General features: G+C 51.4%; 11 protein-coding genes across 11 annotated transcripts; 6 read left to right on the forward strand and 5 right to left on the reverse strand.

Annotated features, from left to right (window-relative positions):
* Nucleotides 1–245: 245 nt before the first annotated feature.
* Nucleotides 246–1,687, reverse strand: SNOG_10376 (hypothetical protein; the record flags this gene model as incomplete). The annotated part of the gene is made up of 4 exons (XM_001800597.1): nt 246–336; nt 468–800; nt 974–1,424; nt 1,534–1,687. 4 exons carry the CDS (start codon nt 1,685–1,687, stop codon nt 246–248), a joined length of 1,029 nt encoding a protein of 342 aa, XP_001800649.1.
* Nucleotides 1,688–2,644: 957 nt separating this feature from the next.
* On the forward strand, nt 2,645–3,071 carry SNOG_10377 (hypothetical protein; the record flags this gene model as incomplete). The annotated part of the gene is made up of 2 exons (XM_001800598.1): nt 2,645–2,674; nt 2,871–3,071. 2 exons carry the CDS (start codon nt 2,645–2,647, stop codon nt 3,069–3,071), a joined length of 231 nt encoding a protein of 76 aa, XP_001800650.1.
* Nucleotides 3,072–4,063: 992 nt separating this feature from the next.
* Nucleotides 4,064–5,533, forward strand: SNOG_10378 (hypothetical protein; the record flags this gene model as incomplete). The annotated part of the gene is made up of 2 exons (XM_001800599.1): nt 4,064–5,095; nt 5,147–5,533. The coding sequence occupies 2 exons, from the start codon at nt 4,064–4,066 to the stop codon at nt 5,531–5,533; spliced, it is 1,419 nt and encodes a 472-aa protein (XP_001800651.1).
* A 589-nt stretch (nt 5,534–6,122) lies between these two features.
* SNOG_10379 (hypothetical protein) lies at nt 6,123–8,258 on the reverse strand (the record flags this gene model as incomplete). The annotated part of the gene is made up of 1 exon (XM_001800600.1): nt 6,123–8,258. The coding sequence occupies one exon, from the start codon at nt 8,256–8,258 to the stop codon at nt 6,123–6,125; it is 2,136 nt and encodes a 711-aa protein (XP_001800652.1).
* Nucleotides 8,259–8,921: 663 nt separating this feature from the next.
* On the reverse strand, nt 8,922–10,158 carry SNOG_10380 (hypothetical protein; the record flags this gene model as incomplete). Its single annotated transcript, XM_001800601.1, has 4 exons — nt 8,922–9,551; nt 9,613–9,926; nt 9,980–10,058; nt 10,107–10,158. 4 exons carry the CDS (start codon nt 10,156–10,158, stop codon nt 9,148–9,150), a joined length of 849 nt encoding a protein of 282 aa, XP_001800653.1. The 3' UTR covers nt 8,922–9,147.
* A 936-nt stretch (nt 10,159–11,094) lies between these two features.
* On the forward strand, nt 11,095–12,274 carry SNOG_10381 (hypothetical protein; the record flags this gene model as incomplete). The annotated part of the gene is made up of 2 exons (XM_001800602.1): nt 11,095–11,189; nt 11,239–12,274. 2 exons carry the CDS (start codon nt 11,095–11,097, stop codon nt 12,272–12,274), a joined length of 1,131 nt encoding a protein of 376 aa, XP_001800654.1.
* Nucleotides 12,275–13,306: 1,032 nt separating this feature from the next.
* SNOG_10382 (hypothetical protein) lies at nt 13,307–14,215 on the forward strand (the record flags this gene model as incomplete). The annotated part of the gene is made up of 2 exons (XM_001800603.1): nt 13,307–13,932; nt 13,978–14,215. The coding sequence occupies 2 exons, from the start codon at nt 13,307–13,309 to the stop codon at nt 14,213–14,215; spliced, it is 864 nt and encodes a 287-aa protein (XP_001800655.1).
* A 230-nt stretch (nt 14,216–14,445) lies between these two features.
* On the reverse strand, nt 14,446–15,734 carry SNOG_10383 (hypothetical protein; the record flags this gene model as incomplete). Its single annotated transcript, XM_001800604.1, has 3 exons — nt 14,446–14,579; nt 14,630–14,765; nt 14,811–15,734. The coding sequence occupies 3 exons, from the start codon at nt 15,732–15,734 to the stop codon at nt 14,446–14,448; spliced, it is 1,194 nt and encodes a 397-aa protein (XP_001800656.1).
* A 1,448-nt stretch (nt 15,735–17,182) lies between these two features.
* Nucleotides 17,183–19,045, reverse strand: SNOG_10385 (hypothetical protein; the record flags this gene model as incomplete). Its single annotated transcript, XM_001800605.1, has 5 exons — nt 17,183–17,330; nt 17,386–17,934; nt 18,135–18,306; nt 18,446–18,744; nt 18,794–19,045. The coding sequence occupies 5 exons, from the start codon at nt 19,043–19,045 to the stop codon at nt 17,268–17,270; spliced, it is 1,335 nt and encodes a 444-aa protein (XP_001800657.1). The 3' UTR covers nt 17,183–17,267.
* A 778-nt stretch (nt 19,046–19,823) lies between these two features.
* Nucleotides 19,824–21,873, forward strand: SNOG_10386 (hypothetical protein; the record flags this gene model as incomplete). Its single annotated transcript, XM_001800606.1, has 1 exon — nt 19,824–21,873. The coding sequence occupies one exon, from the start codon at nt 19,824–19,826 to the stop codon at nt 21,804–21,806; it is 1,983 nt and encodes a 660-aa protein (XP_001800658.1). The 3' UTR covers nt 21,807–21,873.
* A 551-nt stretch (nt 21,874–22,424) lies between these two features.
* SNOG_10387 (hypothetical protein) lies at nt 22,425–25,511 on the forward strand (the record flags this gene model as incomplete). Its single annotated transcript, XM_001800607.1, has 6 exons — nt 22,425–22,522; nt 22,586–22,599; nt 22,876–24,134; nt 24,184–24,574; nt 24,720–24,747; nt 25,097–25,511. 6 exons carry the CDS (start codon nt 22,425–22,427, stop codon nt 25,509–25,511), a joined length of 2,205 nt encoding a protein of 734 aa, XP_001800659.1.
* Between the last annotated feature and the right edge of the window lie 233 nt (nt 25,512–25,744).

The raw sequence follows: 25,744 nt of genomic DNA on the forward strand, positions 1-25,744 counted from the left end.
GATATAATAAGTTTATGCTATCTTAAATCTAAACCTTAAATAGTATAGGCATAGACTCTAAGATAGCAGTTAAGAGGTTTAGCAGTAAAGCATAGCTATTAATTACAGCTATTAGACTAAATTGACTCTAAGTATTAATCTTCTGCACTTTGTACTGTAACGTAATTCTAGTGAAGTTGTATTTCTATAAATAAGGTCTCGTTTAGCAAACATGCTTGTCTGGTAGTGTTTCTTTAATCGCGCTTTTACGCTCGCTCGCCGTCAGGTCTGCTCGACCAGCCCAGGGTAGATTGCATAAGATCATTTATCTCCGATCCAAGCATAGAGCCTGATGTGCTATCTAAATAGTGCTCTATAGCTACGTGATTCTCAGTCGCTATCTAGGTGCATCCACCTCGCCTACTAAGGCATGCTATAGCTTGAACCCGCCTATTACCTGTCTCTGAAACATTCTACTCTTATCGTACCTCGAAGAAACCTCTCGTAGTACTACTAAGCTCTCTTGACCGTATCCGCCCAGAACATTCTGCCAGCTTCCTGCATAATTCATGTACAAATGCGCATCATACACGCCCTCTTCGATAGCGATCTGGTCGATTTGCGCAGCAAGTCTTTTCGTCGCTATATCGAGGCCTGCAGTTGCTGCAGGATCTTCGTATTGTATTGCGAGCCCGATATTTAGAAGTCTTTTCTCCGCTTCTGAACCCGCTGCAAAGCCTAGGATGTTTGGGTTAGAAGATGGAGCTGTCGCTGGGACGGACTGGATCGAAATCGCTACCGTGAGGTTCGCGGAAAGATAGCTATCGGCCAGAGTAATCGACGTTTCTCGGAACAGAGTTTGTATACGGCTGAGAGCGGTGCGAGATACCACGATGGTGTTTGTGGCCCAATGCATACTTGAAAACCCTTCAGTCAACGGCTGCGTACCTGACAACATGTATGGCGATGGTGACATCGAGACGGACGAACTTACTAGTATTGTTTGACGACCGGTGATATCTTTTCTCCAGCGAAGGATCCCGGAGAATCTATGCGTATCGAGTTGAAAATTTGAGGCTGTATCTTAGCAAATGTTTCCAGTGCACTACCGTTAACGATGCTAGGCCTGGCATGGTACATGGCGATGTTGGCCGTAAAAGCTCGGAGAGTGGCGTCGTACACAAATCCGAATGTAAACATAGCGTACGGGTCGAAACGTGCTGGGTTCTTGAAGTCGACAACTGCATCGAGTAGCTCTTCGTCCGTCGAGTTTGAGTATATGACAACGCCACCCCACAAAGGAGGTTGCGGAAACGTTCTCAGCTGTAATTTCGTTACAACGCCGAAGTTATTCTGCCCACCCTTCAGCGCGGCGAAGAGATCAGGGTGGGATTTCGAGTTCGCATTTACGATCACTCCACTGGAAAGGACAACTTCGAAGTTGACTACATAGTCACAGGCCCAGCCTCGCTCTGGTGAGAAGAATCCGATGCCTCCTATACGTCGGAATTTCAGTGCGTGATCGTAAAGCAAATACGAGTCGGGAGTCCGTACCTCCAAGTAGAAAGCCAGCCACTCCAACCTTTCCATTCCTGCCACCTTGAAAGGACAATTGATAGGGATCGAGAGCATCGTACACTTTCTGCCACCTGGCTCCGGGGCCAACTGATACGATGCCAGCGGATTGATCCAACTGAACGCTGTCCATATTGCTTAGATCAATGGTTATGCCATGCTCAATGTCAGCGAATCCTGCCACTATCAGTACCAGCAATCATAGGCATCTCTTCAAGTCTTTACCTATGTTGGTGTTATGGCCTCCACTTCGAATTGCAAAAGCAACATCATGGAAAGCGCTGAGTGTTTTGATGATAGTGACGACATCAATCGATACTTGAGGTCGGGCAAGACAGATAGGCCGGAGGCGCGTTCCTAGAAATGCATAGGAGGTAATAGAACTCTCATATGTAGGTGTTCCTGGAAGGAAGATGCGTCCTGGTAGAATATATTGTAAGAATTGACAAGCTTGTGTAGCATTACCGGGATGTGCGGTTCCGGTAGTCAAGAACAAAGGAAACAACAAGAGGAATAGCTGTCGGCACGACACCATGATTTGCACTTTGCAGGGAATTTGCACCTGATAGAGGAGTTGAGAGACTTACCAAAGAGTCGTGAACATGTTATCGAGAGTATTTCTATAGCGACACAACATACCGCATTTCGCTAGCTCCTATGGAAAAGAATGAGGGCTTTAAGAGCTTGTAGTCCATTCCTGTCTGTTATAGTTTAGCCGTTGGCTCTGCTAGATGGCCAAAGACTAGGAAGGAATGAGACCCGGTAGCAAGGCATGCAAGCGTAACGCGCAAGTTATCAGGACAGAAGTTCACGCCCAACACGCTTCGTCATCGCTTGCGATATCTGTTTCACGTCGGACTTCAATGCGTGTGAACTTTCGCAGCTAGTCTAAGCCATGATTTAGGTAGAGCAAAGTGCGCTTCGGTACTGACTTGAGCATGCACGTATAAAAGTGCGGGCTGTATCTGAACCGTCAAGAGATGCTCATGTAAGTGCAATGCGCAATGTTGTCTTCCTTAAGATCCTGCCGATAGGCGCAAGCTCAATAAAAAAAGGGTCCGCTGAAGCAAGCTTTATGTGACACCAAAGCATGAATCGCGTCCCTGAACAAGATGCGCGAGTGAGTGAGCCTGTCATCAGTCTAGTGAAATCTGCGAAATGTAATATCCTGCTGCATAGCTTCGAGAAAGTTTTAGTGAGCGACGCAGGCCTGAGTAGCAGTATGAGACAGTGATGGACATCACCACGCTTGACGTCCTGACAGTATCAGCCAGAGTGTCTGCCGTAACAGAAATCTGATCAGACAGTCGCAACAGTACACGGTCGAGCGTGAGGCCAGAGAGTTCCAGCTCTCCGATCAGCACATGATCTCTGGCAATTGCGTTGATGCGTTCCTGAGAGAAAACCCTCATCGGTCACACCATAGCGCAATCTTCGCACACTTGCCAGCCAATGCCAAAAGCCCGGCAACTCGTAGATTGAGTAACTTTAGGAAGAAGGAGAAGGATGAGCCCTAATGGATCACATATCATGTCAAAGCTGATCGACTGTTGAGAAGGCAGTACTGTTGCTGGAGAAAAATGAGGGAGGAGAGGAGGGACAGACAGGATTGACATATATATCGACTGCGAGGAGCTAGGAACTTGGCACGCTAGTTTCACGTGATGCATGAGATATTCTCGGAGATCGGGATCAAGCATCTCCAAGATACATGAAAAGTTTGTAATCTTGGTGATACAAGTGCGTACTTTCATGGCTGGTAGTTGCCTGTTCTCACCCCACTAATCACCACGCTTGCACCATATGCCAATTGTGTGCATGCCCAATGATCACGGCGGCCTGCATGCATCTTCATCTTTCATTCAACGACATCGGCGTTTGCTATAGCATGCTATTCCAGAATGCTGTTTGGGCCGGGCGAGCCTCTCTCTCTCTGCCACAACTCTTACTCAACCATCAACACTTGCAGGAAGATGCATGGTGCTCAGCTGGTCGTCCTTTGATGAGTGACGAAGAGATTAACGCGCTGCCTGACTCGTCAGACGTCGAGGGAGATTCGGAATACGACGTGTATTTTGAACAAGACTGGGATATCTGGTCCGTGACGACTTGGAAGCAGAAGCAGGAGGGCGATGAAGAGTGATGCAGTGTCGTCGGGGGTGGAGGTCACGTCAGGCTGCATCGGGGAAGAGCAAGCGCCACGGGCGCCGGTGGACCGCTTCCATGCATGTGGCTAGCGCACCGCTCAGGAGCTGAATGTTAGTCGACGCTTGCTCCGCCCAGGGTTCGCGGCGAGGTGGACACTGGACAGAACTGAGAGACTCTCCCGACAAGCTTGAAAAGAGACGCCAGCCCATTGCCCACGCGCCGTCGTCCAATGTGCCGCGACACAGCTACCCGTTTCCGTTTCCGTTTCCGTTTCCGTGTCCGTTTCCACGTGCCCGCCTCGTCGACATCGTAACCCGTCCGCGTCGCCGTCCCGTCCCGTCCCATCCCACGACAACCCACGATGCTCAAGCTGCTGGGAGGCCGCCTGGCGCGCCGGCCGTGGCGATTCCTCTTCCCCGCGCTGCTGCTCTTCTTCTTCCTCTACACGCTGACGCACCGCCGCAGCGCGCGGCCAGGCGACCCGCCGCCGGTGCACAAGGCCAAGACCAAGTCCTTCTTCCCGCCGCTCGAGACCAAGAGCGCAAACAGCATCGAGCTCGACTACTGCCAAAACTTCCCCAAGGACCTGCTGGACGAGATCCAGGTCGTGCTCAAGGTGTCGTCGGGCGAGGGCTCGGCCACCAAGGCCCACCTTAGCACCGTGTCGAGCTGCATCACCAACCTCATCATTGTCGGCGACCGCGAGGAGCGATTGGGCGACCGCCACGTCATCGACATCCTCGCCGAGCTGCCCAAGACGTACGAAGCCAACAATCTCGACTTCCAGGCCTATGTCGAGCAGAAGAAGGCCCACACCGAGGGCGAGACGGTCAAGGAGTCGCAGCGCAGCTTCAAGCTGGACCGCTTCAAGTACCTGCCCATGGTCGACAAGGCCTACACGGCGAACCCCAAGGCCAAGTGGTTCGTCTTCCTCGAGTCCGACGTCTACTTCTTCTGGGACACGCTGTTCCGCCTGCTCAGCCAGCTCGACGCCGCCTCGCCCCACTACCTGGGCGAGCCGCACAAGGGCAGCGACGGCCGCTACTTTGCCTATGGCGGCGCCGGCTTCGTCCTCTCCCACGGCCTGATGAAGAAGCTCATCCCGCCCAAGACGGCCTCCGCCCTCGACATCCCCCGCGAGAGTCGCCTGAGCTACCGCTACGAGGACTGGGTCAAGGAGGAGGCTCGCGGCGACGCCGTCCTGTCCTACGCCATCCAGAACGCCACCGGCGTCAAGATGGCCGCCCTGCACCCCACCTTCTCCAGCTACCAGCTCAAGGACATCGAGACCACCCGCGAGCGCTGGTGCTACCCCCTGCTCTCGCTGCACCAGCTCAAGCCTGAGCAGATGGAGAATCTGTGGAAGTGGGAGCGCACGCGGCCCTTCAACACAGTGAGTCTCGCTACCGCAAATTTACACTGCCCACACACTGACACACAACAGAAACCTTTCACCTACTCCTCCCTCCTCTCGTACACACATTCCTTCCTCTCCCAAGGCCCCTCCCGCGAATGGTGGGATAACCTGTCCACCGCACCCGTGCCCAATGACCGCCCCGCCCATCGCAACGCCGGCTCCTGCGGCTCCGAATGCGCCAACGACCCCAACTGTCTGCAGTGGTCTTTCTCCCAGACTGTCTGCCGGCATGCCGACTTTATCAAGCTAGGCAACTCCGTTGACCGAGAGAATGGAGGCCAGGGCGAATTCGTGTCAGGCTGGGACACAGGCACACTGCGGAAACTGGGCTTTGGTGCCGAGGGAGAAAAGGGCGAGCGCCTATTTTACGAGGGCTGTGTCGAGGCTACATGGCTGACTCCCACGGTCCATTGAGCATTCGTCGTCTTCCGCATATTCGCGATGTACAGGGCGGCGTTGTGGTCGTCATTAAGGCACATTCATGCATGGCGTTCTGGATACTCTCATATCACACTTGGATAGGGTAGGGACGAAAGAGATGGCCTCTTCACTTAGACGGCCGTTGGTGACAAATGCGATTACGAATGGAGGACTGCGAGGCATAGCATACTCTTCCGACAAAGGACTTGACCGGGGTATAGAGCGAGACATGTTGTCATCACCATATTCATAGATGCAAATTTCGTGTAAAACTTAATCAAATACAACACTACTTCAAACTCGACTCCTTGGTCGACGCTGGGATGAGAGAAGCTCTTTGCTTCCCTGTTCTACCCTGGGTATCTCCTTTGCGCATCATCCCCAACTCCTGGTCAAAACAAGACCTGTCAAGGGCAAGAAGAGACAACAAACTCTGAATTCCAAAAAAAAAAAGCATGCTGACAATGTAGAGCCAAACGCAACTCCGAGATGCAATAACAGAAGCATGCTGAGTGAACCGAAATGCAAGAACAAACGCAATGCTGACAACGGAAGATCCAACTCCACAGGCTCCCTCTCAGCCTCAAACTTCAGCAAAAGGGTCAAACGGCGCTACCACCTGCTCCTTGCCGAACGCGTTCTTCAGGCTCTTCTTGAACCGCTGCCATCGACCCAACTCCTTCTTCTTCATCTCGGCAAATGTCTCAAGTGACACTTCAATCTCGCCAAGTCGCTGCTCCTCCTCTTCCTTGAACTGCCTCATCTGTTGCTCCAACTCCTTGATTATCTGCATGCGAGATCCGCCCTTCTGGGCCGCAGTGTCGTAGTCGTGGTGAAGCGCCAGTATGTTGGGGATCATGCTGAGCTTGAGCCCACTGTCGACGACACGGTGATAGAGGTACGTGGACAGTTCTTCTGCGTCCCAGTAACCTTGGCCGGGAAGGCGAATGAACGAGCTGCGCACCGCGCGGATGATACCAAAGTCGGTCAGCGTGCCATTGTCGAATGAGTCAAGGAGACTGCAGATAATCTGGCCGCGCTCGAGTAGACGGCGCTCGCGGTATGTCCAGGGACGTGTGTAGTCGGACAAGTTAGGTGTGATGGGTAGACCCTGCTGTTGAGCCAAGCTGGCCTGGAAGAACGACTTGACCCTGGAACGCGCGTTGGGGAAGAAGTAGCCTTTCCAGAACTTCTGGTCGTACACGGCGGCTTCGACGAGGATGCGAAGGTAGTAGTACAGGTCCGTCTTCTTGGACGTCAGAGGGTGAGCCGAATACGTGGCCGCGCTGCGCTTGACTTCCTTGGGGATGTCGAAAATGGCTAGCGTAGAGATGTTGTGACCTTTCTGTTGTTGGCTCTCACTCTGCTTGCCCGTCCAACGTGCGCCAGCTTCGTATTCCTGGATCGAGGGCTGCAGGTCTGCTATACGTTTGGCTTCAGCAACAGTGATTATCCCCTCGAGGCCAAGGCCTATGACGAATATCTCAAAGTGCTCCGGCTTCAGAATGTGATCGGCATCACCGGGAAAGAGCTGATCGCCGATATGCTCAAAGTCCTCTTGGCCTAGTTGCTTTCGGTCTGCGAGCAATTGAAGCTTACGAACAGCATTAAATCGGGAGACCCAAGTTTGCTCTGCTGTTCCCAGCTTGCTTGCACGAATGTGTATGCCGTCAAAGTTTAGGATGAGGTCAGGAATGCCATTGATGGTACCCTGGTGACGCGCCTGCAACATGTAGTGAGCGTTGAGCTCTTCAAGAGCGGTGATGGCTTCTTCACAGCCACCTGCTCCCTGATAAGATAGGTGTTGAAGGATTCGACGGCGCTGTAAGGCGTCACACGCGTCTTGAGCGGTCTCAGGCTGCTTGCGTTGCGGGTGCGAAGGATGGGCAACGTGAGCAGGCAACTTGGCGACACGAGGGCTTCCCTGAGCGCTGTTTGTAGGTCCGTCCTTGGGGCTTGATTTTGGACTTCGAAGTCGTTTCTTGGTAAGGACGTTCGTGAAGCTCTTCTTGCGTGCAATTTCCTTCTCATCCTTCTTTTTGATAACAGCATGGCGCCGTGCGAGTATCTCTGCTGCGTCGCGCATACCATCAAGGGCAGACTCGTACTCGGTAGCAGAGCTGGTTTCATGGGGCCAACATTTGCCGTCCTTGGACATGCTGGGACCAGGTGTCGTAGGTGGGGTATCAGCAGATGCTATGGGCGAACACCCAGAATCAGCTGTAGTGGGTGGAGAGCTTGGAGATGTCGAGTCGGTCGAAATGATGTTCCTCTGCTTCACGTCTATGGGTGAAGATCCGAAGGGTGTTGTGGTGGGTGAGGTAATGGGCGATGCGGAAATAGTAGACTTGTTGTAGTCTTGATCTGCGCCCGCAAATGAGCATCCAGACTCAGCTGTTGGAGATGGCGAGAGGACTCCAGCGTCAGAGCCAGGTTGGTTTCGACCGGCAGGCGACTGGAAGCGGTAGATTTCCGTCGGCAGCGGCGCAGGAGAGGTTGTCGTAGCGGTCGGCTGAGCGGTTGTCGCAGCTATGGGCTGAGCATCGAGCTCGCCATTGTGAGCATGGAGAGCCTTGAGGATGACAGAAAAGAGGCGATCTGATTTGCTACGCTTGTGCGCTACGCGAGCCTCGCTGTGCTCAGCTTGAGGGACCTTCTGTAGGTCCAGGTCGATCGCGGAGGCAGATGCTTTTCCAAAGAACAGTGCTCTGAAACCCATGGTATCGGGTCGGCTTTCTCGAGTCGTGAGTGAACGCATTTAGGACACAAGGTGCCGTTGGAAGCTGTGGTTAGTGGGATCCTCGAATTTGTAGTTGAGGGTCGGTGGTTGTTTGGCGAGAAATCAAAGCGGTTGACTGGCAAAGTAGTGGGAGAAAGTTGCCAAGCATTTGAGACCAACCATAGAAACAAGCGAGGTGGCTGGTGGCCAATGGAGGTAGTAGAAGTGAAAGCGGAAAGAAAAGCTGGCGCGGAGCTGTTGTCCACATGGTGCAGGACACAGCTGTGTTATGGGGCAGTGAAAGGACGGGCCCATAAAGAGACGTACTAGATATACATGCGCGACACATGAGAACCACGGCTTCCCACTCTTGCTCCCGATGTGTTTAGTAAGTATCATCCTGAGATCGCTTCTTAGCCGATCCGCACTTCGCGGCCTTGGGGGCAATTACAATACCCATTTTCCCTCACGCTGGTGCCTCGAGTCTTGCGTCAAGTCTTGCGTCAGCGTCACGTTAGCATGCTTGATATTCAAGTGAGAGCATCTTGTACAGCTCATGTCCGACCAGTGCAGCAAGGCGGCATGAACCGCAGAGGGAGACATGATGAGATCGAGAAGAAGATGTAATCACAACATGATGCACGTGATGTCACCAGAGAAGACTGAATTGACATCGGGAACTACTGTGTTGGGCTTTATGAGAAAGCATGAGGAATATGGAAGCTGGAGAAGGGCATTGCCCAAGTCCGGGAGTCGAGCAAAGAACACCTTAACTCCATCGCTCTTCATGACGTGGTTCTAAAGGAAAAAGAAAACGGACACGAAACTGCACTTGCCATGGCTAGAATTTTCCTAAGAGGTTCCATAACTGGAGTATTGCCGAGGGCGATTAGGCGAATCTTTTGAGCACCATGAACAGCAAAGCAGCGACGATGCCATAGATGAAGGTGTCAATTAGAGCAAGCGAGCGATCCGTGTTAGGCTGTACTGGTTGCAAGGGTCGCAGTGGTTGTAACGGTTGTGCTGGGGGCTGTACTGCTACTGCTGTTGCTTGGGCTGTCTGTGTCCTCGATGGGGTCGCCGAGGACGTAGCTGTGTCAATAGAAGACCCTGTCGTTGTCTTGGCCGTCGGCGCTGTAGACGATGCGGAGTGAGATGGCGTATCCACAGCGTTTACCTCCCCGCTTGGTTCGCCCTTGCTTCCCAGCTCATCACGGTATGCAAGCCTTAGCTCGTCTGGAACGACTTCCTCTTTTCGCTTGCCTTCTTTCTCTTCCATGTCTTGGACAAGCTCTTCCCTCTCCATTCATGATGTCCGCGTTGCTCTTTGCGCAAGCGGGGCATTTCCAGGCACCGCTCTCCTTGGCCATTTTCTCTCTCGCTTCTTTGCTACACTCTATGCCGCCGACCTGGCCCTTTGCATCCGTGTCCATGAAGCTTCGTATGGCCACGAGGGCAGTCCGAACGCCCCATGCCGGCTGCCACGTCTCCTCATGATGGCCCGATATGCTCAAACAGATCTCGCGGTTCACCTCAAAGCGGCCAGTGGGAGTGAGGAAGCGGAAGGCGGGCGGTCGGAGGGGGTACTGGGGCGGGAGGATGATGCGACCGTGGTAGATGCCGCCAGCATAGGGCGACGGTGCCGGTGGACCGCGAATTGTAAAGTGCCTACGTGGGACATAAGCTGGAGCTTGCACATGCTCTATACACGTGCGACTGACCACTCGAAGAGGTTAGTTTCCTGGGGTTCGGCGTGATAGTCTGCTGAGGGCGATACAGAGAGCTCAGATGCTTCCTTCACTATAATCGGTCAGTTGGCCTCGCATAGCTCGAAGAGGACAGCTTTACATATGCGCTTGATGGTCGGGTTCTTGGTGTTAAATTGGCCGCGTGTGGTCATGGTTGCGGCAGTGCGAGCACAGGCAGTCGGGAGGAATTGCAATGAAGCTCGTCTAAGGAGCAGTCACATTCAAATGTCGCGTTGGAACGTGTTTGCTCGTGAGGGCCGTTATTGACGTAGGGTGAGCTACGCGCTCGGCAAATGGAGCTTATCGTCAAGCGCACGCCTTATCACAACGCGGCTAATCTTTGGAACACTATCAGGGTTGCGTCACGTGCTGGTCGGCAGGACCTCGGGAGTAGTGAAGTGCGAGAAGACAGCTGACGAAACACCACGCGCAACCCGATGCTGTCAGCCGCCCGTCGGATGTTCGAGTAAAGGCCACATGGCTGGGGGTTCACAGTCGAATATATGTATATATACCTCTGTTCATGATGATGACGGGACTGAATCGCAGCGACAAATCACGAGGCCAAGCTCAGCGCGCGCATCGTGGATTGTGTAAGGCTGACGCAAACGGCCCACGACGGGCGCATCTCGGGGCGCATCTCGGGGCGCAATGGAGTCGGTCAGCCGCGGGAGGTACCCGCATGATCGTCACGTCACACTCTTATCCACACAAACGTGAACATTCTGCTTTCAATTGAGTCGCTGCTCGAGACACCTGCCTTCATCATGTTTCCTGTCACTGCGAACCATCGGCGCAACCCCTGCGCATGGCGTCATACTAGACGCCACGGACCGGCATCTAGATCGCATCGGTAGCCTGCTGCCATGTCCCCGTCCCCACTGAGTGAAGCCTCGCCTGTCCGTCCATGTGAACGGAGAGGCCACCGACGACTATCTGGCTGCTGAGCGCGTGAAGCAAGCGCGTGCATCTAGCTTTGGAAATATATCGTCTTTGTCCTGCTGTGTTGCTGCATGTTTTCGCTCTTTTGAACTTGCAAGCACCACAATATTGATACTGCCACGCCGCCACACCTGTACCACCCGCCAATGTTAGAACGAGGCCAGGGCACGGCGCCCGAGGAGGAGAAGGTCATGGACCAGCCTCCCGTTCCTCTGTCTACTGAGATCAACATTGCGACACGGTACGTACCTCGAAGCACTTGCACATGTGATACTGATACCGTGTGCCAGCAACCTTCACACCACCCTCAACCGCCTCATAACGAGCCGCCTTCCGCTCGCGCTGCCACCACACGCTTCCGACCCGACGCTCTACACGACTGGGCTCCTCCACTTTGCGCACATCTTCCTGACCTTTGAATCGCTCTGGGCCGACCTCTTGCGCGACCACAGTCCCCAGCCACCCGCGAATGACCCCTCTCTCGCCTCTCCGCCATCATCCCCACTGCTATCCTATCTCCTCGTAAATCCCTATGACTCGCCTTCGCTCTTCACATCTACCCTCGGCGCACCGACCCCGCCATCGCCACAAATCCTTGCCTTGTTACAGACAGTCAGGCCTCGGGGGCTGATGCGGTCGGCACGCGTAAAGAGGGACCTGGAACACCTAATGGACCTCCACCCAACAGACCTCGAGGTTGTTCTGGCGCAGTATCCTGGAGACAAAGTCGCCGACTTCTGCACACATATCCGGAAGGCTGTGCATGAGAAGCCATGGACCTTGATCAGCTATGCCTGGTGTTTTTACATGGCTGTCTTTTCCGGTGGCCGTTGGATACGTGCCGAACTGCTGAAGGCTGGTCCCGACTTCTGGCAAGCAAGCAAAGAGGACGACAAGTCGACCATCTTTCAGCTACCTGAACGTGTCCTGTCCCTTTGGCATTTTCCCGGTCAATTTGATGGGGAAGATATCAAGATGGAGTTCAAGGCACAGCTTGCGGCCGCGGAGGCACTCTTCACACCGGACCAGCGCGTAGACATCATCGAGGAGGCCAAGAACATTTTTCGGCTTTGCGCAAGTCTGGTGCAAGAGTTGGACGACATGGTTGCCACCGGGACCGCTCCGGTAATCGATCGTGTTGGTGGAAGTAAAGTAGCAGCTGAGGAACAATCGGTGCCTCATAGAGCCGCCAAGACCAGCACGCACGCCGTCGATTCGAGCACGCCAAACGACCGAGTCATGCGGTTTGTCCGAAAACCTCAAGTGACCGGGACTCTTGTGGCGCTAGCATGTTTCGCCTGTGTCGCTCTTGTGAGGTCTCAGTAAGCGCGAAGAGTTCATTACTTTCGGAGGTTTATTTGCATCGTGGCAATTCTTGAGTACTTTATTCTGGTGTCTAGACTGTGGAGCATTACCGAGCAAGTGCGAGGCGGCGTTGGTATGCGTTGTTGTCGTTGGATCATACCTATTTGCGCAGAGAGCGTATCGAGATACCCTAGATTCTTTCATGCATCAAGCAATATAATTATTAACTTCATAAGCAAACCTTACTTCACAAACAAGCTATTCTCATCGTGTGAGGTCCGGAAAGTTTACATCTTTCCATGCGTTCTGCGCACCGTCCCTTGTGTTTGAGCCAGGGGCTATTCGGTCCCTTTTCACAACCCAACCTTTGCTCGGTGGTAATCACGGTAATCACACCGCTTGGCCTCGACACTACGGTACTATTCCATTGCCCAACTGACAGCGCTAAATGTTGTGTTTGCCAACGAGAACACGTCGCAATCATTACCTAGGTGCTTGTAGCTTGTAGTTCACCATTGCTCGATCAGCACTTCGACCCGGGCCAATCGCTGGATCCCACACCCCGCGCATGAACATGATCGCCTCCAGGGCTCGCAACCTACAGAACTTGTCCAGAACGTGCGCACCCACTTCCAGGTCGACGAGATCGGAGCGCCGGACCGTTCGGGAGTTGAACACTTTACCCCAGATTCAAATTCAGCCATTACTCGCAGCCCTATGTACAGTAAATACAATAAGTGTCGTCAAGTATATTAAGCCGGCCTTGCTTTAACGTCGCCGGGGCCACTATGGAAGGTTCCATAGCCGTTCCTCGGATGTCTGATTGGCCGCCATCTTCTTCGCGAGCCCGGTCGGGGCCACTCACCTAAATGAAGGAACAGCGAGCCCACCAAGAAAAGCCGGGACGCCATATGCAATTAGGGAAGGCTTGAAGCTGGATAGCACCGAAGAAGAACGACTATGGCGTATCTTCCCTATAAAATAGCCACGCATCGCACATCATGTTGAAAGCACACGAAAAGCTTCCAACTCAGTCTCTCCTTCATCAGCAAAATGTACACTCAGACCCTCTTTTCGCTCGCCGCTGTAGCGAGCACCGTACTCGCAGCGCCCCACAAGTATGCCCGCGCCGAAGTCAAGTGCACCGTCGTCTTCGATGGTCGTGTCCCGGTCAATAGCACACCCACCTCTTTCGATACCAGCAACGCTTTGTTCAACCCCGACTACGTCAAGGGCAACAACTTGACTTGGAGCCAGATCCTCCAGTTCCCCAAGGACGCCTCTCGCTTTGACGGTAACAAGTTCAAGGCTGTCGAGGTTACCATCTCGGACAAGTCGATCTTCCAGAAGCAGAATGGATTCCGCCGCGCAGGCCTCCAGTTCGCCAAGGACGCGCCTGATGGCGAGGGCGGCAAGGGTGTCAAGACGCTACACTGGAGCGTAAAGCAGGACCAGGCTAGGCCCTTGAACCTGACCCACGAGTACCTCAACGTGTGGCACGAGACTGCCGACTACTCAGCGAACCAGATCCAGTTCCAGACAGGCTCGCTCATCGGCAAGTCTGACGCAGACAAGAGCAACTTCAAGATTCTTGACCGCAGCGGCAACTTCCTGTGGTCTGTTGGTATCGACCAGAGGAACTGGCAGAACTTCGCCGTCAAGCTTGACTACAACCAGAAGTGAGTACCTTACCCTTGTCTCTTTCGTAAGATTATGACTGACAGTGACAACAGCCAAGTTTCCATCTACTACTCCATTGGAAACTCCGAGCTGTCCGAAGTCGTGACCAACAAGACCGTCAACATTGCCGGAGGTGGCCAATTCCAGCTCGGCATGCTCAAGAAGCCCACTGGAACTTCCGATGTGGCCAACGCTGGTTACCAGTCTCCTAACCTCAACGAGGGCCAGATTTACGGTGGTATCTTCCTCGAGGACTCTGCCAACGGCTGTGTCTCCCGCTAAGGGAGTTGGTACGGTCATCTCACTCATGCCAATGGCGCGCCCTACTTTCAGATTGTATATATTCTTCTGGCTAGTTGTACATACATAGAAGCCATAGTCGCAGCCGCTCTATCAAATTACGGGGTTGACAGACTTGAGCAACATATTCTTTCATTCACTCATGTCCTTCCTCCCGCATCCGCGTTCATTGCTGTTTAATGTCCCTTCTAATGATATCGGACCCTGTATCCTCACGTCAAAATTGTGTTGATGAACGCGACGCCTTCCACTCGATCGCAATCGTCTTCGACATAACTCTTGTCTAAGCGGAACACAAAGTTGGCCGATCTATTGATGTATTGTGGCCATTCAGGCAGCCCAGCGACTAAAAACGAGGTCAGAACAATTTCGTACTGTTTGTATGTCTGAGCTCACCATTATGTCCATTCGGATCAAGATCATAGGCGAAAGACGTCCACATTCTCATCACTGTCCGCGAAAGCGCAATGGTCGTTGGGTCGTTTCCAAGTGGCGTAATGTTTTGCTGCGTGTTGCCAAACACAAACGGTATCTATTCTTTGTAAGCTTTACTTTTTTCAATCCGCATTAGACTGACCTCTGAGAAGTGATTAATACCAATCATACCTGGTGTATTATTCCACTTAGGTGCATCCCAGCGATAACTGTAAACATTCTTAACATGCTCGCTCATCTTTTCTGCCAACAGCCTTCGTGGTGCGAACATGGTCAGATCCGTCGCAATGCTCTGGTAACGCTTCCACTGTGCTCCGTTCTCAGGCCAGGTTCTATCGCTCCATCCGTATGGTTGTCCTAGCGTCGGGTCATTCGGATAAAGCTGCAATAACTTCCTAGCTTCCTTTTCGTCGACATTCCATCTCTTTGAAGTAAGCAGTTGTTCCACAGCTTGCTCGTCCGTATTGACACCCAGCACACCAAACCCTTCGTCCGTATTTGTTCCTAAAATGATGGGTATTTTCGCAAATTTGCCCTGCATGAGGCTTTCCTGACCATGTCGTGGAATCAGGGATTTATCAATTACATGAAACCACTCAAGACCATGGTAGCCATATGGTGCAATATCTTGATAAGGCACCTCGCGAAGACATTGCAATGTGTCATTCCCGCCCGAGCACCCCACGGAGGCGGTCAGGTTATCGTACATATGCTGATACCAATCAGTTCCGTTCAAGGGTGGACCGACAGCGCCGCCACTTTCCAAGATCGCCGCGCGGAACAATCCTTCATTGTCACCGTCATATGCGTTGATGTGGTCACCAACACTGTATGCCCCAGCGCTCTCTCCCCATAGCGTCACTTTCTCTGGATCTCCACCAAAGGCCGAAATATGGCTGTTAACCCAACGCAGGGCTATTCGTTGGTCTCTAAGGCCTAAGTTTTGGTTTCCAGTTCCGGCAATCTCTTTACTATACAAGAAACCAAATGCAGCCATTCGATAGTTTATGGATACGCCAATGATCGGTTTGTTGTTCAAGACTGATTCACGGACAATGTAGCTCATGTTATACCTGAGCAAGGCTTTGATGTCAGTATATTGTTCTGAAGTTGGAAGTGGAAAGCTTGCCGTGGGTCACTCGTCGCTCCTTGCTGCCACCCGCCCCCGTATATCCAGAGGAGAACGGGCATCCTCGTCTCGTTCGTCTTAGGCTTAATGATGTTTAGATGGAGGCAGTCCTCTCCAAGCTTTGTCCATCTTTGTTGGACGAGCAGATTAGTATCGAGTCCATAGCCGGTACAGTCAGTGCCATATTGCGTGACATTGAAGTGCTCATGAGGTGTATCTATCGCAGGAGTCGATGGCGCAAAGCGGGGAGGTTGTGCTGCATATTTTATACCCAAGAAGATGTCCTGTTCGAACTCAGGGAGATATCGCCCATGGAATATGCCAGCGTTACTTTGAATGACTGCAGTGTTTGCTCCTACAGCTGTGAGTAGGAGTGCGATAATACGCACAGGTCTTGAGAATAACATGTCGTTTATCTTGATGTAGAAATGTTACGAACTGCCACCCTAGGTGACATTACGGCGCTAGATATCTAGGCATAGAGCAGGTAACGTAAAATTTATAGTGATACTGCATGGTGGTGAAGAATTTCCACCAATGAAGGACACAAATTACACTGGTATAGACACTCCTAAGTCGTTGCACGTTAGTTTAGTGAGCATCCCAGGGCAAAGCCACCTGGAAGTAAAATCACGAGGTAATGCGACGTTCCTGTTATGCTACATGAGCCCTTCGAATACCAATGCTGTTAGATAATAAGCTACAAGCTACGAGATATAGTTTTAGAGGGAACTGTGCAGTCCTGTAGATGTGGGTACTCAAGATAGGTCTGTCACGATCCATCGTGACGCGGAACACATTAGCCGGCGAGGCATACACCCACCCTATAAGAGTCCGACAGCGGAAGCCAACCAACACATCCAAAAACGCCTCCTCCCAAACTGTGCGCTTAATCATCGTGAATCAGATGCGCTCCAGATGCAGTAATAACTCGTTCAATCTACTATCAGAGAACAGCTGTTATTTTATATACAAGTCTGAACAGCCTCAATAGATTATTATCACGTAATACAGTTTTAGAAAAGAAGCTGAAGTAAATTAGGATACATTGAACTTTTAAGAAACCAAGGGCTTTCAGGCCGAGCGCGCACGAATTATTGCGACACCTGGTGTGCACAGCAAGTGATACCACCTGAATATCCATGGATCCCAGGCCTTTAATGCCTCTGTCGACATTCTTTGACGGAGCAATGACCTCGCAACAGTTCTTGAACCATGCACGTAATTTGAATCAGCTTGATTTGCTATCAGCTTTGCAGACCATTTTGTTTGGACGCCAACGACATGAGCTCATGGCTTAGGGCCGTTTTATACATGTGTCTCCCTCGTATGACTGATTCCCTGATGATATCAAGCAACGATAGCACATAAAAAAAAGTGATCGTGTGTTTGAGATTCTCCTGCATATCTCCCGATGTGGATCAGGCTACACGTAGTGCTTGAAAGATCGCAGGCAAGTGATGTCGTTATTTAGATCTCGAACTCATATGCAAAAGCAGTGGCATTGTTTGGTTGGTCCACCAATATCGTGAGCTGGACAAAATTAGCAAAGCAATAGTGCATCGATCCATCAATCCAGGTGTCTTACAGTATCCCCGCTGTATGAGAAAGAAGTTTGGCCTAGCGCGACAGGGCCCTCAATACGCCCTTGATCTCCCGCCCAGTCAAAACGAACGACGTTTGCAGAAACGGATCCCTGTTCTGGGAGACCAAGACTCTGCATTCCTGATATGCGGATCTCGTATGGCGCGTTTATGGTTCTAGTGCCAGCGATGATCTTGACCGTAGATGCAGATTTGACTGCGAAAACGTCGAAGCGTCGATCAGCAGAAGCAGTAGTGGTTATGCGATCACCTTCCATCTGTGCGTAATATTTGTACAAATGCCACTCGCCATTCGGGTAGTATCCGCCGTTGTCTTTGTATAGCAAGTTGGCGAGATAGTCGTGCAAGTCACTTCCGGAACCCCAGTTTGCTCGCAGAGCTCGAAGATTATGGCGCTCGTGTTGGGCGATGTAGTATACTGAGTTGGCTGGGTTTTGTTCTGGTCTGTCGGCATACTCATTAACGTCGATAGGTAGATCGGGGAGGCTGTGAACAGCTTTCATAGCTTTAAAGTCCGGCACGGTCTCGTCGGGCTTCAGCCGGCGTTGGTAGTTAGCAAGGATTCACGCTTTTAGAGTATTGATTTTGGATTGATGAAGGCAAGATGTACATACTGCGTTTTGTTAGCGTAATTCATTTAATTAACAGTCCGATACTAAGTAGGTGCCTTGTCAAAATGCGTTAGACTAGCATCATTGATCAACTCCGTCTGATCAATGCACCTACTTCATACCCGGAACTTCTTACCTTGTCTGGACCACGTCCCAATTTGATGCCAAGCGTAAATGTCAGGAACTGTTTGGGTTTCTGCAGCTTTGGCCAGCCAAGCCGTCCAGTTAGTGTTGTCAGGCTTGGGTGAGGCCGCCATGGAAGGCCCACTGATCAGTGTGCCAGCCATTTCCTTCCTGTGAGCGGTGTCATTCATGTGTTGGGTAGGCTATGATTCTAGACTTACCTGAAGAAATTATACGATCGAACCCAGTACTAGCAATATCGTTAATGCGTCACACAAATTTTGAATGTCCACAACTTACCTCGAGGTACTGAGGCCAAGAGCGGGCCCAGAAGTTAGAGATGTCTGGCTCGTTCCAGAGGTCGAGAACAAGGCCGTCAAGCATATCATTCTCAACAAGGTCATTCTTGAGTCGTTGGAAGAATACATCAGCCAAGCTCCAGTTGCCGTTGTCGCCAGGGAACGTCGAGATACTGCCGCCATCTGCTCCCCAGAGGTCATGTATCAACAAGATGAAATCGCCACCGTAATGGCGCGTGGTGCGATAATTGGACAATGTAGAATTAAAGCGACCAATGTAGTCTTCCAGGCTTGTGACCCATCCTTTGGCCTATGGTAAAATCAATGCCTGCAAACTTTGGTTATATCAGTTGACTTACAGGAATCTGGGCACCGCCCGCCCTAGTACTATGGAATTTTACGTCTCGTACGAAATGCTCCGGGATCGAGAAGTCGGCATCGGTGCCATTGTCGGGGAAGCCGTAAATCCAGCCACTTGCCAAAGACTTTGCCGGACCATATGTCTCCGCTAGATTGACAGTTGCGACACCGTTCGACGTTTGCCGAATGCTAACAGCTCCGGTGCTATGTATGCCGGAGAGCAAAAAGACCAAGGCAGACGGGATAATCATGGCTACTAAGCTACGTAAGAATGCTTGGCTCAGACCGTGCTAGTGAATTCGCGATAGAAATACAAGGTCAAAACAAACAGAAGCTTGCATGTCTTTAAATATTCGACCGCTGGCGTCAGCCAACTACCTTGCCTTAATGATCCATCGTACGTATACTTTGCTCCGTCCCATACCATCGCCATTAGGCAAGTTGATAGTCAGACGCATCTCTGAAGTGACGCAGCTGATGAGGTTGAGGACGGAGACAGGGATCTAAGGGGGTAACTCTCTAGGTAGAATTCCGGGGTAACCACTTGGCCCGATGCTACGCTTCCTAGGTACCCATACGACATCACCGTTCACCCCGCACTGTCGGAAGAATTCAAGGGATTCCTTCCCCAATCAGACCGGTCTGCCAACTCGTGGAAAGGCAATTGCGGGGAACCCCTGTGGCAGAAAGTTCGTGAGTGTTACGAGCTCCGGTGGGGGTTCTTAGTGCCACTTGGCTCTCCGGTGGGGTAGCGCTCGACAGGCCGATGGAGCTTGACGGGGCAACCCGTGCTGCATGTCAATGAGCTCAATCTGCAGCACAATCAGTGGCGGGAGGGGCGGGGGTGACGTGAGCATTAACCTCATGATAAGACTCTGTGCTCGCAGAACATATAGACACATGGGCAGTAACTAGAGATCACTATCTTCTCTTCCATATTGTCCTGATCTACGTCACCGTCGAGTTCCCGACTTCTCACTTCCTCCGTACTTTTCGGTGATTACCACGTTGGCCAGCCCTCCAGCTATCATGTTATCCAGCAAAGATGATCGCATCGTGTATACGCATGATGCAGAAAAGCTCTGGATTGAGCCTTGGGGAGAGAACTCCGTGCGAATCCGTTCGACCATGATGTCGACTATGCCCGAAGAAAACTGGGCTCTGCTAGAACCGCCAAAAAGGAAACCTCAAGTCGACGTCGAAGACGCTTCTGCTATACTGATCAATGGGAGAATCAAAGTCAGCATCACGAAAAGGGGCAAAATAACTGTCTGGAACAGCAAAGGGAAGCTATTGCTGGAAGAATATGCTCGCAATCGTCGCGATATCACTGATCCAAAGTGCTCTGCGTTAGAAGTGGAAGGCCGAGAGTTCAAGCCCAATCACGGAGGAGACTACCGTCTCACGGCGCGTTTCGAGAGTCTCGACCCAAAAGAGAAGATATATGGCATGGGCCAGTATCAGCAGCCTTTCTTGGACATCAAAGGAACTCAGCTGGAGCTCGCGCATCGCAACAGTCAAGCTAGCGTTCCCTTCGCTGTTTCGTCGCTCGGTTACGGTCTGTTGTGGAACAACCCTTCCATCGGCAATGCTGTATTTGGCAAGAATGTCATGAGCTTTGAAGCACTTTCCACCAAGGCTCTAGACTATTGGGTAGTCGCTGGCGATACACCTGCGCAAATAGTCGAAGAGTATGCTTCTGCGACTGGAAAAGTGCCCATGATGCCAGAGTATGGCCTGGGCTTTTGGCAGTGCAAGTTACGTTACCAGACTCAGGAGGAGCTTCTGAAGATAGCTCGAGAATACAAACGCCGAGAGCTGCCTATTGACCTGATCGTTGTTGACTTCTTCCACTGGCCCACGCAAGGAGACTGGAGATTTGATGAGACATATTGGCCAGACGCCGACGCCATGGTGAAAGAGCTGAAGGACATGGGCATTGAGCTCATGGTCTCGATTTGGCCGACAGTTGACAAGAGATCGGAGAATTTCAGCGAAATGCTTGAGAACGGCTATCTCATCAGGACTGAGCGAGGCGTTCGAATCGCTATGACTTTCCAAGGAAGTACAATCCATTTTGACCCAACAAATCCAGGTTCGCGCGACTACGTTTGGAACAAGGCGAAGAAGAATTACTACTCTAAAGGCATTAAGGTATTCTGGCTAGATGAAGCTGAACCCGAATACCGCGTATACGACTTCGAGAATTACCGCTACCATTTGGGACCCAATGTTGCCATTGGCAACATCTACCCGCGGGAATACGCGAGAACGTTTTACGAAGGAATGGCCAATGAAGGACAGAAGAACATAGTCAACTTGCTACGATGCGCATGGGCTGGCTCTCAGAAGTATGGTGCGCTTGTCTGGTCTGGCGACATAGCATCTTCATGGTCATCCTTCCGCGATCAGCTTGCCGCCGGTCTGAACATGGGCATGGCTGGACTGCCTTGGTGGACAACCGATATTGGCGGATTCCATGGAGGTGACCCTAACGATGAAAAGTTTCGTGAGCTGTTTGTGAGATGGTTCCAGTGGGGTACATTTTGTCCAGTCATGCGCCTTCATGGTGATCGTGAGCCACGGCAGAAGCAAGTTGGAACGACAGGAGGAGCGACGTGCCGTAGCGGCGCCGACAACGAAGTGTGGTCATACGGGCCCGAGGTGTATGAGATCTGCAAGAAGTACATGAAAGTTCGTGAAGATATGCGGTCTTACACACGCAAGTTGATGACAGAGGCCCATGAGAAAGGATCACCGGTCATGAGAACACTGTTCTACGAGTTTCCAGAAGATGCACAATGCTGGGAGGTTGAGGAACAGTACATGTACGGAGATAAGTATATGTGTTGTCCTGTTCTAAAGGAAGGACAAACGAGATTAAACGTGTACTTCCCAAAGGTGCCCGGGGCTAAATGGAAGGCTCTTGAGGGAGATGGGACTTGGGAAGGGGGCAAATCTGCGACCGTTGAGTGTCCTTTGGAGATGATGCCAGTCTTCGTACGTACCTAGATACAGTAAGATGCGGCACCGCCTCCGAAGTTACTTTCGCTGCGTGGGGAAAAGCTGAGATCCGTGCATATAATTTGCTCTCACATGTGAGTAACCATCTGCAGTGTCAACATTGCCTCCTCGGACTGCTAAGCATATTCTTTACTGCTGCTAGTACTATGCGGCTCAGTAGACAGCGGCAAGATTCGTGTCTGATTTGCATATGCGTGAAGTGATCTAGTAGTCTTTAGGAGCACATCCATAAGTTTATAAGGGAGCCTGAAGATGTACGCCATTTTAACATGTTCTTGCGTATTTCTGCAAAGGTTTTTGAGAACATCTAGGCTACCTTAACCTCTTCTCTTCGGGTGAGGGCTAACACGAATTTTGCCGGCGCCTGGTGGGTTCTGAAAGACGATGACGGGATTCGATGTGCAAGTGTTGTGGTGGAAGATGGACCTCGGAAAAGAGGCTGCTCGGCTGCGCTAAAATAAATTGGCAGTGCATCGCTTGGTTCCCATGACATGCACCTTCTGCTGCCATCGATCGTGTATTATGAACGATGCGATAGGGCTTGTTTAATCAATTTTTATATAGCTATGGGCCCGACAAGAACGCAGGCGAGGACAATAGCTTGCCATGTGTGCAATTCGACATTCGCCAGGGCTGAACATTTGCGCAGACACGCTCGGATTCACACCCTCGACAAGCCTTACCAATGCTCCCTCTGCAACAAAGTAAGTCGTTGCTTTACGAAAGATATAAGATGCGTCACTGACTGCGTACCTTCGGCTTCGTAGCACTTCTCACGCCCGTACGTTGTTGACTTATTTTTGTTCATGCTACAGCACCTTGCTAACAACAGCGGCGTCGCGAAGTGATGTACTCAGCAGACACACTGCTTCACACAGCCAAGAGCGGACAGCGACAACATCTTCTCGAGCCTGCAAGCAGTGCGCAATCGATCGGGTCCGCTGCTCTCGTGGTCAGCCTTGTAAAAGATGTTCGGATCGCCATAGCGCATGTTGGTATCCTTCAAGACGCAGCGCACCTCCTGATACCGAGATTAGCGGTGATGTTCAGATGTCAGTGGAAGATGACAGCGATGTCCTGCATCTGAACGAAGACGCTCAATTTCTACCAAACCCCGATCCTCAGATTACTATCGGTTCAGAAAATCGCACTATTGCTGCGACGATTTCGTCTGGTCTAGGTGTCGCTTCAGGCGAGCCAATAATATGGACGACTGGGTTTTGCGACAATGCTGATTTCAGCGCTTTCGATCGGCCAGACACAACAGCCTTTGGCGTGAACTGGATATCGCCACAGTACGAAGACACTGTTGATTGGAGTGCTATCATTGATGGAATCTCTACCACCGCTCATATGAACGAACATTCGGGATCCTGGGCGGCGGAAGGGAGCATCGCTATACAAGGACGTAATGTGCAAGATAATCACCTTCATCAGCAACAGCGGCAGCAAGCACAACTACTGTCTAATGGTTCTGAGTTAGCACCTTCTGGACTTGTCCCCGGATCTGCTACTAGTGCGGATACAGCTGAGAACCTTTATTACGTCGATGGTAACGGTGCAAGAGCACCATTCGGAGGCAGAATTCGTGAACGCGGCTCAGTTGTGGCAAGCGAAGAGCTGCGCGACACGGCTTGTGATGTCACAAGGCCCTCTATATCCTCAACGTTACCTGCAGATTTACAGCTTTTCCCGCAAGCTGCGTACGACAATCTTGTTCAGAATGTTTCGTCGGAGTGCGCGCAGTATGGCCTTGAGAGTAGATTCACGTCTTTGCCTCCCCCGTCCTTGATGCGACTCTACGTCTCCTGCTACTTTGAGCATCTTCATCCTATATTCCCTTTCATTCGTAAGCCCGGTTTCTCTATCGTAGCATCAAATGAGTGGCTTTTGCTCTTGGCGGTCGCTGCTGTAGGCTCCAGGTATATGCAACGTGGGCAAGGCGAGAACTCTCAAGAGATGCTGGCCAGAGCTCTGGACGCCGCACTCAGATACCGCAGATACGGGTTTTGTCTTGAGCATGGTGCGTCGACCTGCACTGATATATTTCTGCCAGGCGAAAAGTCTCAAGCATGCCCAAATCTTGCTACCTTACAGGCTGGCATTCTCAACGTTCTACTTTTGCAGCATTCAGGAAAGAAACTCGATATGGATCGTGCATTGATCGACCGCCACTGTCTGGTAGAAGCATGTCATTCGCTTGGCTTGATTTCTGGTGGATCCCTCACTGAGCACAATCCAAGCATCGCAAGCCAAGACTTAACACAGCAGTGGTTGGAAAGAGAGACTAGGACTCGAACAGGGTTGATGATATGGGTAGGGCTTCACTGACCCTCAATCGTCTCACATTGGCTGAATTTCATAGTTTCTAGATTGCATCTTCCTTTTCGAATTCGATGCAAGGCCGCTCATGGATCTGGACGATATCAAGTGTTTTCTCCCGTCTCAGGATGAATTTTGGGACGGTGCGGAGCTTCAACCTTCGATAAAGATAAACGCGACCGGTTTGACACTCCTCGGCGCACTAGAACTGATGTACATGGAGAAAAAGCTGCCACCCAGTATTGGTGAATTTGGAACTTCCATTCTGGTGAACTCCATATACAGGCACACCCGAAATGTGTTACGAAGAGAATCTTACCCACTGAGTTCTTGGACGCCCTCGGCAGTTGCACAACGAGTCGCGAATCATGAAACGGTGGAGGATCATCGCGGTTGGTTCCCGACCAATTCTACAACACTCAAATGGCGTAACAGTGCATGGGTACGAAATCCTGGGTACAAAGTCGGCTAGCTGATTGATGTGTGTCTGCCTAACAACGTTAGTCGAGCGTGCATGAGTTAGTATAGTACCTACTTCGTCTCATCCCCCTTGCAAGAGTCCATGCTAACACTACGTAGTACGTATAAACCCTCGCATCGGCATAAGGTGAATCATGCCGTAACTTCGAATTGCACTGACATATCTGCACTACCAGCGATTGCCTTGACATTTTGCATTGGCCTGCAAACAGCAAGGTCGCTCGACTTTCGGGGTCTGAAAATCACATAATCCTGCACCTACACCTCGCGCGAGTCATCATTTTAACACCTACAGAATGCATCCGTAATTTTGCGTTGGCAAGAATAGCTGCATATAAGGCTTCTCGGGACTTCGAAGCAGACACATTGTCTAATGCTGTCTTGCAATGGGCTGTCCGTGATCGATGCAAAGCCAGACTATCAATCATACACTGTGGAGCACTATACTGGCACATTCGACGATACAGTCGCAACAGTGTTCTGGAGCCGTTCGCAATCTACATATCGACCCTGGTACTCTGGGCATTTTGTACATCAATGCAACTTCCAGAAGTCATCGAAGCAGTCGCTCAGGACTGTGGAACTGAACCAGAACCGCGTTTCTTGCACCTGGACAGACCACTAGATGACGAGTTGGTGCAGACCTTCGTTCGCTCTGGCCATAGGATCTCTGCATACATCTCTCGAATCGGCAACATTTCGGACCCAGGCGCACCCAGCAAGATACTTGAGGAAGGCATAAATCTGCTTGCTGGCCGTCCCCGTACTACAAACTCTGAGAGCACCAACACGAACTCCGCACATTCTACCGGTTCATCAATCCCCTGGGGCATCGAACGATCGTACATGGTTCTGCTCCGTGATCTCCTGCAAGCCACCGGAGAACGTTGAAGCGAGCCAAATGAACGATTCGTAATGCCTCGGATCACTGAGTCCGAAGGATTCAATAAAGTTCTCTCCACCGGGGCTGGGGCTTGGTCCCCCGCATCAAGCCCGAACTAAGCTATTTCCCCGGATCGACGTTCCATGGGGACGTATTTACGCCGCGCATGATCAGGGATATGGTCTGATTGTTTAATGGAGATGCTGACGGTATAATACCTGCTTGAATACTGTGTGTGGCT

The sequence above is a fragment of the Parastagonospora nodorum genome (assembly GCF_000146915.1).
Source record: "Parastagonospora nodorum SN15 chromosome Unknown scaffold_17, whole genome shotgun sequence".
Classification (NCBI taxonomy): Eukaryota; Fungi; Ascomycota; class Dothideomycetes; order Pleosporales; family Phaeosphaeriaceae; genus Parastagonospora; species Parastagonospora nodorum.